A 17728-nucleotide genomic window follows, 5' to 3' on the forward strand; every position below is an offset into this window, starting at 1 on the left:
GGCTTTATTACATCCAACTAACACGTGCTCTTGGGCAAGTCACTGACACTCTCTGAGCCTCAGGTGGCTCAGCTATGATGCGAAGATGTTATTAGTACTTTACAAGGTTGCTGTGAGGTTTAATTGATAGAGTAAGAATATAGCTTTTCATTTCAGTTGTCTCTGATATAAAACAAACCTAAAAAATTATTCCTAGTCACCTATAGCTAAAATGCTAATTACATTTCCTAGAATCGTCTTCTTTGCCTGATTCTAGGTTAGGACTGGCCAAAAAAGGAGCTTGCGTGAGACTGAAAGGGGAAAATGGAAGCAGCATCCCTTCATCTGAAAGTCTTGTTTCAGTGAGATGCAGCAACAGACAGGGCACGGGTGGCTGGCAGTTTCCAGGTGGCCTTTGCTGTCTTGAGCCCCATGGCCATCTCTTCTTCCCAGCTGCCGGTCCTGATGCTCAGCAGCCGGTCCTGATGCTCAGCAGCGACTCAGATGCCCTGCCGCATGCCTGACTGAGGGCCTACAAAGGCGGAAGTTACGCAGACACAACAGCATCCCACAGACACCGGTAGGAATGGTCCTTTCACGGTCAGACTTACCTGGCGGTGCCTGGCTGCTCAGATCGGTCGATGGCCCCTCTGGTCCCCTAGCTCTTCTGGGGGACCTTCCCCAGCTCCTCCTGATGGTGTGAATTCAAATCTGTCAACCTGTAACTCTGCAACACGGCTCTGCTGACTGAAGCACGACAATTACTGGTACGAAAACCCAACGTTTCCCAGGAAGGGAATTTAAGAAGTGAAATCTGGAATTTGTTCTCTGATCTACTACACTCAATGGCATTAGTGACCCTGTTTCCAGGAGTGAGTGGGACCCTGGTTGGCCACGGCACACGGTGCCCAAGTGGTCATCTAAATTCCCCCGTCGTCATCTAGAGGGAAGTGCCATTGGAAGCAAGGCTCTGGGTCAGCTAGTACCTGCTGCACGAGGGCTTTTTCATAGAAACAAAAAGCACAGTGACTGTGGGGTTGACCCGTGGCTTCCAAACAGGCTGGAGGACTTCCAGAGAAAGAGTAATAAGCCTGAGGTTTTAAAGCCACCGCCCAAGGTCTAAGCCGGGACCCAGAAAGCTCCCATGACTTTCTTGAAATCAAACCTTTTTTGCTCTGCTGCTCATGATCCACAATCGGTCACGTCCTCCGAGTCCCCTTCCGGATCCAGGCCTGGGAGATCCAAGGGGGGGCAGGCGAACTGTGGCTGGCGAGGTGGCTCCACGCAGGTCAAAGGAATTGCAAGGTTTCACTCAGTCCTATTTACTGACACCCAATGTTCAGGGATGTTTCTTAAGAGGGTTACGTTAGGATGGAAGGAAAGGAGGGCAATGTTGCGTTAGCTAAATGTTTTTGATGGGGGTTCGTGAAGTAGAGGGTCTAGAAAGTGTTAGTTCACACGGCTGGGAGTCATCCCAGCAACTCATCTGAAGCCTGGACCCACGGGGGCCCACCTGGATGAAGTTGAGATGCTGGCGCTTCCTTGCTCTAACGCACCGTAGAGGAAGGCATGTACACGTTTAAGGACATTGGCTTTGATGGGGTGAATGTGTTCGCCCACCTGTTCCACCCGCCCCCTGAGTGTATCTACAGGGCATTCCCTTCGCCAAGCCTTTGAAAAGCCACTGGGAAGGCAGCCTTGGACTCCTTACGGAGCTCTCAAGTGACTATTCTCCGAAGGTCAGAAATGCCATTGGGAAACGCTGCCCTCAAGTTGGGCTTCGTGAATTTCAGGAGAACACGGAACGCTGCAAGGGCGGGAACCACGTGGCTACATTTTGCTGCCAAAGACCAGGAGTGCATGGTTCTCAAAAAGGGCTGTGGAGTCAAAGGGGTGGAGGGAGAGGTCTGACCCGCAAAGACGTCTGGTTCTGGGTAATTGTTCATGGGGCCCTAGGACGGAAGGAGATGCGCCTTCTACTACAGTCTTGTATTTGTATAAAGCATTGCGTTCCTAGTCTTAGTGAACAGAAGCCTGAGTTCACTCACCGCAGCGGGGAATTGCATTTCTCGATTCATTCCAAACAAAGGCACGTTTACAGACCCAAAGCTCCTTGAATGGAGGGGAGGACTTTGAGGAAGGACTTTGCTACACTCTCCAAAATTCATATTGTTAATCTGCCTTCTAGGTGTTCCTGATGGAACTCCATATCGGGGAAAGAAAAATAATCTGACTTTGTGATGATTACGGTGTGGCTGGCCCTGAACTACTTCCTGGTGGCTCCAGCTCCCCCTGCAGTCCCCCTGTCAGAGCAAGAGCTTACAGAGGTCAGGTCACTTAATCGAGCTTTAGCTTAAATCTGCCTCAGTGGACCCAAGAGCCCCTGGACTGGACCCACCCCATAGTAATTTCCCTAATTCTGGAAGGTATGTTCGAAGTAGATATACTCAGAAGACTTTGGGCGATAAACACACAATAGAGCATATAGATGTCATATTATAAAGTTGCACACCTGCAATTTATATAATGTTATTAACCAATATTATCCCAATACATTTAATTAAAAAACCAGAAACCAGCAAAAACCCCCCTTCCCCTTTCTGGTTCCACGACCTGTGGAATGAGGGCTCCCATGGTAGTAATGGCAACGGAAGCCGCCAGACACGAAGGGAGCCAGGTGATACCCGCATGTGCCGTGGGTGTACCACAGGCGAGGGACCCTGATTTAGGGAATGTGAAACTCTTCTACTGAGAAATACGCACGCCTGCCTTTTGCCCCAAAGAGAGACACTAACTTTATCTTCCAAGGCTGTTCACTATACAAACATCCCTTAGAAGATATTCCAGAACAAGAGCAGGCAGAGCCAGACGGGTGGAACTGTGCGAGACCTATGAAGAATTGCCTCCCAACGGGAAATTTCACATATTTTATTGAAAAAAAATCTAAGAAATCATGTGAATCATGTACAATATTTTCTCACAAGAAAAAATTTAAGCTGGTTTTTTTTACCGTTTCACAGAATTGTAAAACTTTTTAACTTTTACAAAGAAAAAACACAATGAAACTACCACAGTATTTATCAGCTTTTTGTTTTTCCTCGTTTCTAGGGAAAAGGCTGAAAAATATTCAGTAAATTTTCTCATCGTGATTTGTGAGGTTAAGTACTATATTCTTTTAAAATCTGCTAAAAGGATACAAGGAAATGGGTGGATCGATGCTTTCTTGGTTCAAAATATTTAAAAAAGCTAAAATCTAATGACAACATGTTAAAGTAATACACATTTTTGTAGGCTGTTACCATTTCTATAACGGTTTCTCTACACTATTCGACAGTGCAATGGTGATTCAGTGTAAATCATTAATTACAGTGTTTCATTGTTACAATACTTGTGTTCAAGTACATGTTCACGAACAGGATCGAAGTCTCTATTTTCACTTTTTCTTTCCCATTATTAAGATAACGTTATAATTACAGTAGAATTTTTCTAATAGATGTCTCTAAATCTGAACCAAATTCATAATACATTCTCTAAAAACCTGTTCAACACTATGAGGTGTGTTATGTTTACACATCTCCTTCAGGGTACAGAAAATGGGCTATTTCAGCACCGGGACACCAAAACACAAAAACGATCTCTCTCCGCAGAGAGCTAAACTATTACACTAAGTTAGTATACATTCCGCGTAAGTCTATGGTACTGGAGGGGACAGAGTAGCACCTTCGAGACAGCCCTAACTTAAAAAAATTATCTTTAAGCCTAATGATCTTAGTTTTGTGTGTGTGTGTGTGTGTGTGTATTCTTTTACCTTTTTCTTTTTATGCTGGTAACTGGATCCAACTTATTCATATAAAATTAATAATGAAGCCCTATAGTATAAATCCCAATGTTTGTATTAGCAAAACAAACACCATACTGGATGTTTGTTTGGCAGGCCCCCAAATAAATTAATTTGATTAAATTACATGTAGTCTGATACTGTCTGGTCTGGAAAACATGCTAGTGTGCGTGTTTATAAATAATGTGACTGCAAAGAGCCGTGAGCCGGCCCGCCCGCTGGAGGTCAGCTCTTCTGCTGCAGCTTCTGGGCATAGAAGTCCCTGCACGTGTCACAGCAGCGCTGGTACCACCGCATGTCCCGACACAGGTCCTTCTCGCGGATCACTCGGCAGTACACGGGCCACTGGTCTCCCAGGCATTTGAAGGTCAGAGCAGCTGCGAAGCAGAGCACAGGGAACTCAGCACCCGGAGGCTCCCCGCCGTCCCGAGTCGGAGCAGCCCGCAGTCGTGGCAGCGGGTGGACTCTGTGCCCTGGCTCTGACCCTGTCTACAGCACACACAGTGTTACCCCGGAACTTAGCGACGGAGATGCACGTGCGTGTGCTCACACACACTCACAGCCTAAAATGCAGGCGTGACGCGCGTGCATAACCTTCTCATTGACTCAAAATAGCCACCCCAAATTCAAAGAGTTGTCCAGCAAACGGCTTTTAAGGTTCAATTTTACGGCTTTCATTTAAGTTTGCTGTGGAGTTTTAGTTGAGAAGGTGAAAAAGACAAATAAATGTGCTCAATACACACACCTTTTTGGCAATGAAAATTAATTACGTATTGTTACGGATGAATTTATAAAGAAACAGCAAAACAACAACATGCCCACACGTTTTCTCTTTCTTTTCTTCCTCGTTGTTTCATATTTCAATGACAATTTACGTTTAATATCATGCTGTGTTAGTTTCAGGTGTACAGCAACACCTAGTCCCTTCACCTTTCTCACCCGATCCCTGAAGCCCCTCCCCTCTGATGACCGTCTGTCTGTCCATCCTCTGCATCTATGCGTCTGTTTCTGTTTTGTTTGTTGAGGCGTGATAAGTGGGATAGCTGGGGATAACGATTCCATGCACCTTTAAAATCAAAGCCGTTTATCACAAGGGCTGAAGTTTATTGCATTCAAGAGTTTGGAATGAGAACATGATATGAAAAGTTGGTCATACACATTTGGCCTCTGGTTTTCTGAAGAGCTAGTGTGTCCTGGCACGTACAGTAACAGTCCGTCCTAGAACAGTTCCTTCTTTTGCCTCTCTGCTAATATGATTTGTTATTTTACACTTAAAAACCTTAGATTTTTTCCAATCACTGTGCTTTTGTGTTTTGGGATACACTTTTAAGAAATAATAAACATAAAAGGAATGCAATTTTAATGAAACTCTTCTTTTAATTCATTCTTTCCTGCCACACATTTCAGGAAGGCCTCCAAGTAATTGCTGGAGAAAGGGGTCGTGTTGTTTTTGAATACGTGGGTTTAGCTGCATTGGCTCTAGGGTTGCTTAGCGTTTTGGTAACTAGTCTTTGATGACTTCTTAGAAATGTTAATTATTTGGCTCAAGAAAGAGAATTTTTGTATTTCCATGAAGAACCAAGCTTTTTCATTTGATTGAATCTTATTCTTGGAAGAGTATCTATAACAATTAATGATCAAATTGTCCCCCTGGAGATTATGTGCAGGATGAAAACTCAAAGTGTTAGACACAGACTAACCCCATAAGGGCCGGGCAACGGTGCTGGTAAAAGCCACCAATGGCCACACACGTAAAGGCTAATTCATTCATGAATATTTGTGACGCAAGTGCGGCCTATATTGACTTAAAATGCATGCCGTACGTCTTTACAATGGATTAGATTAAATAACCGGAATTGAGAATACACATGAAAGTATTTTACGTCATAAAATCTTTGTCAATCAATAGGTTGCTAGTAGTTATTTGTAGTTAATAATATGTCCTTAACTGCGAAAAAAATGGTACCTCTTGTTTGGTGGGAGAGATCCTGCCCCATTTGTCGTGAGAGCCAATTGTTGCTCCACGTCTCTCCAGAGGATGATTTGCCCCCAGGATCAGGCTACTCACAACGGAGAGATCTGAGGCGTATGCCAGACCCACCTTTCTACTAGACATCGCCTTAATTGATGGTTCTGCCCCGAGACTGTCAGAACCCCACCTATGGCGGCAGCCTTCCACTCTCGCTACGAGGACCTCAGGTGGTGTGACAGTCATACCTCCAGGGTCTGGCTCCCCGTAGATGGCTTCCGGAATCAAAAGAGTTCGGTCTTTAGAATGTGTTACCCACCTGGCCATTTGGATTAAACCATAGTTCAAGAGAGCCAATTTAGTCGGGACCCAATGAATTAGTCTACATTTATACCTAAGCCTAACATGGAGCACCAAACAGAAGAAGCCACGAGTGTCTCCAGGATTCTCCAAGCCATCCCCCGTGGGGTCTGCTTACCCAGCCTGGGCGATGTTATGGTGTTTACGTTGATCTTCTCGTTGCAGGGCTGCAGGTGGCACGGCCTGTACGCTGCAGGTTTTTCTGAAGAAAAGCACTCGTTCCCATGTCTTCCTGTGATCTTGTGCATGCACTGGATGACGCGCGACTGCATTCCTTTGCCGCAGGTAACTGAGCACTGGGGGAGATGAAGAAGGCTTGTTAAAAGTCCTGTTTGCCGTTGCTCCTTTCCAGCCTGTGAGCCACCTCTTCCCGGTCTGTCTTGAAACTGAACAGGAGCCACAACGTCAGGAGTGGACGCAGAACATGGGTTGGAAACGTTGATGGTCACGCGGGGGTGACCACAGTATGCTTGTGCTCTCTGGCTGGCCAGAGGCAGGGCTTTGGGCGGCGCGGGACGTCGGCCAGTGGAGACGGATACAGCAAGCGGGAGAGCACCGCTTGCAGTGGACAGAGTGACTAATATGAGGCATGCCCTTGGGCAGACAGTTTTTAAAGTTCTAATATCTAGCCTGTAACAAAAACTTGATCTGCTATTTTTTTAAATAAAATTTCACCTCTTTATAATGTTAACTTAAAAAACATATACTCTCGTATAATCTCCTTGGACAGAAATCTTTGGTTTTTGAGTTCATTGCCTATAAGATAAAGCCCAGAATAGAATCAGCTGGAGAGTTTTTTTAGTTGTAGAGTTTAAGGCCTAGAATTTCTAAAGTAGGTGAGTCTGCTCTGCAGCCTGAGTTTGGAAACTTCTTCTGGTCAATAGTATGTGTTCTCTATGTAACACATGCCCATTTCTATCATTTCTTGCTGTTGATTGGTATCTTTTTGAGCATCTAGCTTGTCTCCTCTAGTGGACAGTAAATCTCTTGCAGTCGGGCTCATCGTTGTGCCACCTTCAGTGATAACACCTTACATGTCAGGGATGAAAGTAGCTTACGAAGAATAGTAGAATTTTATGTGCACATCATTACACGAGTCTACTTTACAGATAACTGATCTTTCAAACTTTTATTCTGCGAGTATTTCTGCATAACACCCTCTTTGTGTCTAGTGAATGTGCAGCTTTCTGGAGATAGCAGATTAAAGAACAACTGGAATGTGACGTCCCTTTAAATCTGATTTTTTCCTGTTAACCCCCGCAAGATGTGAGTGTTGTGGTTCAGTTTAAACTTTATTATAACTGAAAACTATTGTAAGAGAAGTAACTGTTTGACGTGGTCTCTCTTCCTTGAAAGCATCTTCATCCCACCCTACAGAATGGAGAGACTCATGTAAATGAAGACATCGTGCTTCTTAGACAAGTATTGCCACGAATATTCAAAATAGCTAAACTAAAAACTTTTAAGGGGTTAAATTAATATGGAAAAATATCATTCTAGGACCTACTCCTAAAATTTATGTAGATCTTGGAAGTGACTATGCTATTTCAGAAACAAACAAACAAACAAAAACCCCAGAAACTTTCTAACAGATGCACTCACTCTCCTCAGGGGGAAGGTTCCCCACCGTGTCTCGGAAGCCAGGAACCGGCTGCAGACTATGCCCGGTACATACTTTTGATTAATTTATATCGACTGCAAAGGATACGAGCAAACCGAGGAACGTATCACCTTTCAGAATTATAAAAAATTCAAGGAAGTCCCTGTAGACAAATGATGACTGAGAATACCTCATTTTAGCAGATAGCGGACAATAATGTCTTTCATAAAAATCCGAAAGACTTTAGAGAAAAAAATGTCAGTTGCATTTCTTTTGCAAATTAAATTTTGTAACTTCTACTTGGGAATAACCTGGAAATAAATAATAGGATCCAGATAATAATAAAAGTTCTAGAATTCGTTGAACTAAAACAGACCCATTTTTGTCTTTGAAAGACATAAAATAAGCTTTATTATAAAGTATGGAATTAAATAGCCTAGTAGCCTTAGAATCTAATTCTCATTACAATACTTTAATAAAATGTCAAGCTGTTACTAGTAATTATTTTCTTTATAAAATATATTTTTAGTAAAAATTTCATTACAAATGTGTAAAAAGTGAACAGATATTTGAAGTGGACGAATTGAAATCCCAAGATATCTTCTAAATGAGTTCTTACTTTATTACAGAAGATACTACTAAATAATTGAATATTTTCTCAAATTACATTCCTATGATTAAAGACTGACATTAAAAGAAAAAGCCAAAATAATCCTGGCCTTGAAATGAGGAGACCTGAGCTCTAATATTGTGTCTAGTAACTAATTTACTGCGACTTATTTTTTCTTTTTGGGAAGGAAGGCATGGGAGTAGATCATAGCTACAATTTCAGGTCTAAATTATTATGCAAGTAAAAATTCTAAATATCTTATTAAAAGTTACTGTAGTCTGGCATTTTTTTAAACAAGTTTATTTATTTATTTTTAGAGAGAGGGGAAGGGAAGGAGAAAGAGAGGGAGAGAAACATCAATGTGTGGTTGCCTCTTGTAAGCCCCCTACTGGGGACCTGGACTGCAACCCAGGCATGTGCCCTGACTGGGAACTGAACCTCAAACCTTTGGTTCGTGGGCCCGAGCTCGATCCACTGAGCTACACCAGCCAGGGGTATAGTCTGGCAATTTTTAAGACGTGAAGCTTCGTAACAGTAAAGACTCTAATTTCATTATCTAATTATCCACTGTACTGCCCAACAATGGTATGACAAAAATTCCATTAAATTAAGTCTCAGAATATAATTTGCTTGAATGTCTCAGAATATCCAATCTTTTATTGGTTTGCCAGATATTTATTGATCACCCATTATGTTCAGGATCCTATGCAGAAAATAAAAATAGCAGAAATTATTAATATTATAGAGCTGGTACTTTATTCAATATACTTTATTACAAAACACAAATGATATAAAATAGCACTATAGACTCCCGCTAAAGGCCAAAATGCTAAAGTATCAACTCAATATGCCAGCAACCGGTAGACAAACACAGGGTGTACCAGATAACTTGCTGATGATCTTTCTTTCACAAGGAACATTTCCTGACAAGAGCACTTGAAAAGAGAGAATTGCATCGTGTGACAAATACTCTGTTCCCCAAACAGTTCACTATGGCCTTGAAGGGCCTTTGGAACAAAGCACCGCATGAATCAAGTTCAGGAACTAGAAGCCTTTCATTCTGAACGGCGAACACAATCCTGATGTCCCCGCTCTACTCGAGTGAAAAGGAGACAGTGATCTTTAGCACAGACTTAGAACAGCTGAGAAAACTGCTCACAGGATTTTGGAGTTCACAACAGCATCTGGACAGACGTAACGCCATACAAGGAAATCTGACGCTGCTCACGCCTCTCACCACCAAGCAAAGGGGCCTCGGCGTCTTTGCATATGAAGTGTTGTTCTGTTGACCTGGGGACATGCATCGGTTCCATCTACGATGGGGACCCATGACTAATATTTTCAGATAATATTGCTAAGGGTTTCGCTTGGAATAAATCCTTCCTTGACCGGGGAGTTTAGTGACAATTTCGAGAACTGTATTAAATTATGTCTATATTGTAGCTTTCATGTCAAATGCTAGACAAGAGGAAGGGAAACCTTCTCAATAAGTCAAACAGTTCAGACTATTAGAAGATGAGGGAAATAGTCTAGTGAATGAGAACCACGAATCGAAGGCGCAGCAAATCAATGAGAATCAGGGGCTTTCTCCTCTTTCAAAATGCGATACACGTTATACAACCTTATAATCATACTCAATATCTAAAGCTTCATTTTCCTCCTGTCCGTTCTTCTGCCAGGGAAGACGAGCTGACTGACTTTGTTTTATCTGAGAAAATTTCATCTAAATAAGTGGAAAGGGAAGTGTGTGGGGACGTATAAGCCACGCCCAAGGCGGCGGAATGGTCCAGCAGGCCTTGACCTCAGACTGTAGTTTTCGAAAACCGGCCAAGGATGCTCTGGGGACAGACAGAGGTGTGAGCCTTGGGGAGTGTTACTGAGCGGCCGGGACTGCCCGTGCTGGTAAAGACCGTAAGGTGCCAGCGTGACGTGGCAAATGTACGGACTGGCCTGAATGCAAACAAAGGAGAAAAAATCAAAAATGCAGGTAAAAACCACACTACAAAATTCTTAACAAATTCTCAACCATGGCATTGTCAGACGCAAAGGGATGAGATGAACTCTAAAGGGCCATGACGCCCCTCTGACGGACGAGCCAAGGCGGGGAGTCCTTCCCTCCATCCCAGAGGACGGAGAGGGGGTGAGGCACTGCCCAAAAAGCGAATCGAAGAAAGAAACCGACCGTGGAAGTGTCATTCCTTGCATGGCATTACTTATGGCGTTAACAGACAGTGTGGCTAAGATCTTGGTGCAATACTTTGGGAAATACATAAACACCTTATCGAAGGAGGCCAAGGAAAGGCCATTTATCCTGAGACGTTTTACTGCAGTTAGCATTTCAGTACGATCGAGGGCAGTGCGCGTGGGCTGGCAAATAACCGTGGCCTGATGAAGTTACTGAAGTTTCCAAGTCTAAGCTGATGCACTGAGGATAATTAGGCCTTTATTAGCACAATGGTGTAAGTTTCTGATGGATCAAATACTACATACAACAATGAGTGTGTTCTGTTACCAAATGTTCATTATTTTATAGACAAATACTCCTTTTATGATACGTTTGAATGTTTATCAACACCCTGCATCATTTGAAAATAATGTACGTGTTTTGCTCCTTCTTGTCCCTTTTCTACCACTGTGCCTGTGGACACGAATGCACGAGATGTGAGAGAACGACAGCAGGTGTCCTCTGTAACACACGGGCGTGAGCAAAACATGGTTAATTCCAAGAAAGGGGGCCACGCAGGCATCAGTAAACAGTCCCCGGCAAATCTGCGCGGTGCCAAAATGCGGCAGGAGGGCAGGCACCACGGTTCTAGGAGGTTCTCAAGGTTTGCCACAGCGCCACTTGAATCTACTTGTGCGAGTGACCAAATGACTTTTCTGCCACCGAAAATTCATGGATCGTGAAGGAATTTCCATCACGGCTCATGGTATAGTCTACCTAGCATCTTGCCTCTGTCAAAATCGCTGAAGAACCCTGCTGTCTTCTCATCCGAGAAGGAACCTATAGACTGCTGGTCAGCCTAACTTCACTCAAAATCCCTTCCCCAGCGAGATACCCACACGTATCTCTAACTACTCTCCTCTTTAGAGAGCAGCGCTCATTCTTTCCAGGCGCCCTGATTCCCGCGGTGCCTCTGTGCCCCTGGGGTCTGAGAGCGGGTAGGTGTGTTCCACACATGTGATTTTGAACACGGAGCTAAAAGAGACTTGCACACCCAGTCTTAGGTAGTGGGACTCCGTGGTGAAACACCACAGTTAAATGAGTCCTCTCCCCTCAGAACTTCACATAGTCACATAGACGTTGTTGTTGTTGTTGTTTTAAAGTCCTCACTGGAAGACATGCTCATTGATTTTAGAGAGAGGAGAGGGGAGAGAAAAAGAGAGGGAGAGAAACATCCATTGGTTGCCTCTCGTCCACGCGCCCTGACCCTATGGAACCCCCAACCCAGGCATGTGCCCTGAGAGGGAATCAAACCCACGACCTTTCTGTTTACGGGTCGACGCCCAACCGAGCGACACCAGCCAGAGCCCAGAGACATTGTTTTGGGGCTAGGCGTTATTCGTGACCCTGCACAAAGAGGTAACTTAGTTTGGGGAACCAGCTGGGACATGACGGTATAATAATACATTCATGGACTTAGGTTAAATTATCAACTATTTACCTACGGATGCTAAAGTCTAATGCTAAACTGTACAACTCTTCACGCCGTCTTGTAAATGTCCTCTTGAACATTACAACACAAGGCGCAGAAAACCCAGTGGTACAAATACAAACTACTAAAAGGTATTTATTTGGAGTTTTGTTGGTTAGAACTAGCACTGGTCTGCTTTCGAATTCCATTAAAAAACAACACATTTCAGTGTGCTGAGGGGTTAAAAATAATAATTCTCACACTTGGCCAGCACAGAGATTACCCGAGATTCCTCCCTTCTAGGCGGTGCCAAAGATATATATTTTGGAGAGAATGTGTATTCTCCAGGCCAACAGCTAAGGAAGGCTCCGTAATGCTGTACTCACTTCCAGCTGGCCTCTGTGAGAAATAGGAATTCCTAAATTAAGAGAAAATTGTCACTGGCAAAAAGAGTTCAGATCACTTCTTTTCTACCAACCTAATACAGTCGTACCGAACCCACTGTGATCGCAGTGATACGTGTCGATCGTGAGTGTCGAGGTCCACAGCACCAACTGGGACAACTTGTCCCTGGGAACAAGCGGGTTGACCCACAGTGGCTCTGCCAAGAGGGAAGCGGCATTCGCGGCGGAGAACGGATCTCCCAAGGGAACGGAGCGATGACTTCTAGTGGAAACTATTAGGGCGGCATTCCTATTCATTTACGCGTGTGTTTGGCAGCTCCGTCGTTCGACTTTTTAATAAAGTGAGTGTGAAACAAACACACTAAGGAACAAAAGTTAGGCTTGTTTTTTAAGATTTGCGATGTATTTTGGTCAGTATTTCAGCATCTTTTGAAAGCAGTTCATCTGCCTTACCCAACACACGGGTGTTTGGGGTTGAATCTATTCCTAGAGATCCGACATTTGAGATTTTGTGTGTGTGTGTGTATATGTTTAATTAATTCATTTGGTTCTACACTTCAAACTATTTTTGTTTCTTTAATGAAAACATTGGCGTATAGTTATAGCAAACCAAGAAAACGTGTATGGCAAAATCAAGCAGAAAGTCATCTGAACTATGAATGATTAGCAGAGAGCTGACTGTGTTATGAAAGGACTGTCAAAATAACCAAGAAGTGATTTCGTATATCAAAGTACAACGACAAAAGAAACAACAAGCTGTTTTGCATTAAGGAGCAATTAATGAACACGAAGTCTCGGGCACAGATAAAGGTCTGCCAGCCCTCAGGCTATCAATCGCAGGGTGTCGCAGGGGTGAAAAAAAGATTGTTAAGACATTTCCGTTTTATCTCTGTCCTTCCAAGGAAACATCTTGCTACCAGGGAGAACTGCTGGGACGACAATGATTAAATTTCCTTTTCCAAAAACACAGTTCCCAGGGCCAGGCCAACAATTCCAGGTCAAAAATGGATCAGACCCTGGTGTGGCCATGTGGGAAAAGTGTGTGTTTTTGTTCTGTTTTCATAGATGAAGTCGTGATTTAAAATAGTACAGACAGCATTATATAGCTACCTTTAACTTATTCCAGCCCGAAATAAATACTATACTTGCCAGTTCACAGAGAAAATTCCTCCGTGTGCTTTGCTTCCGTCCACTACGCTCCTTCCAGGTCAGGTCATTTCTGTCTGACCTGCGGGCAGGGGTTCCTGCCAAGCAGACTCACGAGAAGGCGGAGCCCGCCAGCTTCCCTGACGCTCCATGTTAAGCACCTTTTTTTGACTTAAATAGCATGTTCTTCAAATAAGGCTGGATTTGCTTTACTTTTTTTTGAAATCACATTTTTAAGTAGTCTGAATTTTCATACAGGAATATATCAGGGGAGTCATGTGTTTACATAAAATTATATCGGTTAGTTGAATTTTCCTGGAGAAAAAGCCGCCAGTTACTAACTCTTTTGCAGGGAAATATAGTTGTCATATAGTTGCAGTTGTTACAGAATTAGATCTGCACAAATAAAATGGACCATAAGAGAAGAAATACAGTGCTTAGATGGATCCCGCATTTCCCGTTTACTTGGTGGAGAAGTTGAACCGTCGCGTGTTCACTGAACATCCTTCCGGGTAGTGCAATGTCGGGCCACTCAGATGTGTGAGAAGGGTGAAGGGGTGCAAACATTCTTAATGAAACAGCAATAACATAAAGCAATCAATAATTAACTGACAAAATGTAACATAGTCAAAAAGGGCAAACACATCCTGCCAGTTATCGGGGAAGCCCTTTGAAAAACCAGGCCCTCCAGGCGGCCCTCAAAGGGTGTGGGCAGCGGGAGAAACGCGTTCCAGCCAGAGAGAGCCGTGTAAACAGAGCCCTGGCGGTGGTAGAAGTGGGCGGCGCCCAGGCCTGAGCTTGGCGGACACACTGAATCAGTGAGGACCCTGAGGCCACTTTCAACAGGTAGGTCGGGACCAGAACTGGGGGAGCTTGGAGCGCCGGAGTGAGTGTCTGGGGGACCTCTCCGGAAGCGCTGGGCTGCAGGCCAGAGGGAGGGAGTCACCCCTGGGTGTGAAGGACGGGAAAGAGGGGGTTCTGGGGGCCGGGGGGCACATTCGGAATCGTTACTGCAGCCCCGGTGAACGAATGAGGATGGCAGCATTACACTGGGAACAAAGAGCGACTGACCACTGGGTAAAAACGGGATTGTGTATGTACGTACAAATATATGTACTAGGCGGCCATAAACAGAGTGAAATCTCATCATCTGCGAGAACAGGGTGGACCTATGGGTATTATTATGCTCAGGGAAGTAAGTCCGACAGAGAAAGACAGATTCCCTGTGATCTCACTCACGTGTGGAATCTAAAGAACACAATAAATGAACAAAGGAAGCAGAAACAAACTCACAGATACGGAGGACATTTTGACGGCTGGGTGAGAAAGGCAAAGGGATTAAGAAGTGCGAGTTGGAGGTCCCCAAACGGCCATGGGGACAGGGACGTGAGGTCCAGCCCAGGGACTACAGTCAGTAACGCCGTAGTAACTGCGCCTGGTGCTGGGGGGCACTCGGCTTACTGAGGTGATCACTTGGTAAGTTACGTAAGTGTCTAACCGCTCTGTTGCACACCTGAAACGAATATAATATTGAATGTCACCTGTAACTGAAAACTAAAAAAAATTAGCAACTGAGACGAAACCCTACTGTGCATAAAAGGCAGGCTGAGGAGCTTCTAGGCTGGGGAAATGGGAAGGTGATACTGACACAGTTCCAGAAAAGGAAACTGGGAGTGGGATACGGTTTGAGGGAACCAAAGACGATATTTTCTTTTAAACATTCTACTAGCCCAGTCCTGGGAAGGCCGACGTTTGAGTAGAATAAAGACACAGGCTTCTCATCAACCTTTCCCGAAAGCACTTCCTCTCTCATTTCCCACGCGTTCCCCTCTCTTTGCCATCTGTCTGTCCCGGCTGCGTCTTGCCTTCTCCAGCCGCCCTCCCTCCTCGGGCACACTTACACTTCAAACACTGAAGCACCAGCGAACGGGGGGGGGGGGGGGGGCCACTTTGTAAAGTACGCGACTGGCTAACCGTCTAACCACTACGCTGCACACCTGAAATGAATACAAAATAACACGGAATGTAAACTGTTACATTTCAAAACCAAAATTTCGGAGAAGACACGTGCATTGGGCAGGAGAGGGCAGGGAGGGAGTTACTGCAGGAGCAAAGAACAGAAAGGAATCCATTTAATCTCCTGCATGTAATATTTGGTTCATGTCATGGAAAGGGTTTGAGCAGATTGGGATGAAAATTAAAACCACTAGAGATTTTACAAAGCTACAGACTAAGGGTTTTAATAACAGGCACTGTACCCTTATTTTAGTTTATTTTATAATATCTCAAATTGTGTTCCTGGAAAATCCCCTGTTATTTATTCTTTCCTGAAGACCGAATTACATGAATGTTATACGAAAAATTTAAACACCATCTAAACGGTGATGTCTCCATAATGTGTATTTCCATCTCACTCCCTTCCTCTACCAGACACTGGCGTTTCGCCCTTTTGTGGGCACGTGAACAGAGTCCAAAACAGAATTCACAGTCTTTCTTCTCCAACTCGATTCTCTTCTAGGGCTTCCTGTCTCATATCACGGAACCAGCGTCCGCACAAGTTGCTCAGACCAGAAAGCTAACCTGGGGGTCCTCTTAACACCTCCCCTTTCCCACCTCCTCCACGGAGAAGCAGCCCAGTTCTGTGCATTCTGTCCTCGCCATGATTTCCCACAGCCGAGTGTTTCTCCCCATCTCTGCGAACAGGACAATGCCAATGGCCACTATTTATCTGGGTACTATGTATGTGACATGAGGCTAAGAGCTTTTCATGGATTATTTCACTTGGCTTCATTAACTTATTTGAGCAGAAGATCCAGAATTCAATCCCAATACTGTTTGACTCCATACACTGAACCATCTCAGCTCTTAAACTCCCAAATGCCTGAAAAATCACTAGAGTTATTTTGCATGGTAGGAACTTCCTATACACATATAAAGACAGACACTGCCGAGACCTCTCTACATTGTAAATTTTCTCTACATAGAAGATAGTACGTGTGCCTCATCCTTTTTAACTTAATATGTTTCTTCTGTGTTCAGTCATACCAGTCAAATGCATTTTACTACGTAGAGTAATTCAAACATTGTGAAAATTCATTTTTTTAAACATATCTGGGACAATAAGACTCAAGAGGTCTTAAAAATAAAAATGATAGCAATGCAAAAAGTATCCCACTCTCTAGCAGCAAAGAGACCAAGGCAAAACAATTGAGAGCCGACGTTTAGGGATTTGGGGGCATGGTTTAGGATGGCTACATTCTCCAGAGAGAATGCAAGTTCCGTAAGTGCTCAGTGGATTCATCTAAACGAAACAGTCACAAGTCTTCTCCGAGGAAGAGAATCCTATTTATCACTGAGTAATTTATTTAGTGTGAACGGCTTACAGACAAGTGAGTTTCCAAATCAATGTTCCTATAATGCAAGAGACCTCTTACTTAGGATATCTCGGGACAGGTTTCAACAGACAAATGTTTGAAACCTCCCCACAATCTTTGATTTATGTAATTCACTGGCTGACCCCAAAATGATAGAATTTCAGTGTGACAGATTCATATTTGCTTATGGGGTTGCTGCTCAAATGTTCTTGTCTTCTGAGATTATTTACAATTATAAAAATGATAAACTGGTATTTTTCCAAATATCAGTAGACTTGTAGACATAATCAGAAAGTAATTCTGTAACTGAAAAATCATCTTTTTAAAAAGAAAATAATTCTGCCTGGGAATGAGAGCTCATCCCAGGAATCCTTTTCTAGATGATGGATAACGTTAGTGTATTACACTAAATTACTAACTAGCTCCATGCTCTTTAGAAGTGACCTTTGGTAAAAGGAAAAGGGAAATGTTATTCTCTCTTTTTGAGACTTCCCAAGCACGGGAGGCTGTCAGAGGGCCCGAAAAGCCCGATAACAGCAGACAGTATCTGCCCGTCATCGCTCGACAGCGGCGTTTCTCACGCTGGGAGACCACACACAGGGAACATCTTCGGTGGAACACGATCTGGGGAGTGCAGGTCTCAAGGGTTCCTAGACTATTATGGATTCAGTGTTACGGGAGCGCTGACATTCAGGTCTCCAGCAATGACAGGTTTTACTAGCGCATCTACTTGACAATATATTTTCTGCGTTACGGCAGTTCCCGCTGTATTCCCTGTCTGATTCTCTAGTTTCAGCCAACACTTACAACGTC

General features: G+C 43.9%; 1 protein-coding gene across 1 annotated transcript in view; it reads right to left on the reverse strand.

Annotated features, from left to right (window-relative positions):
• Nucleotides 1-2891: 2891 nt before the first annotated feature.
• Nucleotides 2892-17728, reverse strand: part of ADAMTS19 (ADAM metallopeptidase with thrombospondin type 1 motif 19) — a 217927-nt gene continuing 203090 nt past the window's right edge. The window contains exons 22-23 of the mRNA XM_053912338.1: nt 6265-6442; nt 2892-4194 (exon numbers count right to left, since the gene is read on the reverse strand). Coding sequence (XP_053768313.1) covers nt 4043-4194; nt 6265-6442 — 330 coding nt within the window. The 3' untranslated portion in view covers nt 2892-4042. The remainder of the gene's footprint in view (nt 4195-6264; nt 6443-17728) is intronic.

This window comes from Desmodus rotundus, chromosome 10, assembly GCF_022682495.2.
Source record: "Desmodus rotundus isolate HL8 chromosome 10, HLdesRot8A.1, whole genome shotgun sequence".
NCBI classification, from domain to species: domain Eukaryota; kingdom Metazoa; phylum Chordata; class Mammalia; order Chiroptera; family Phyllostomidae; genus Desmodus; species Desmodus rotundus.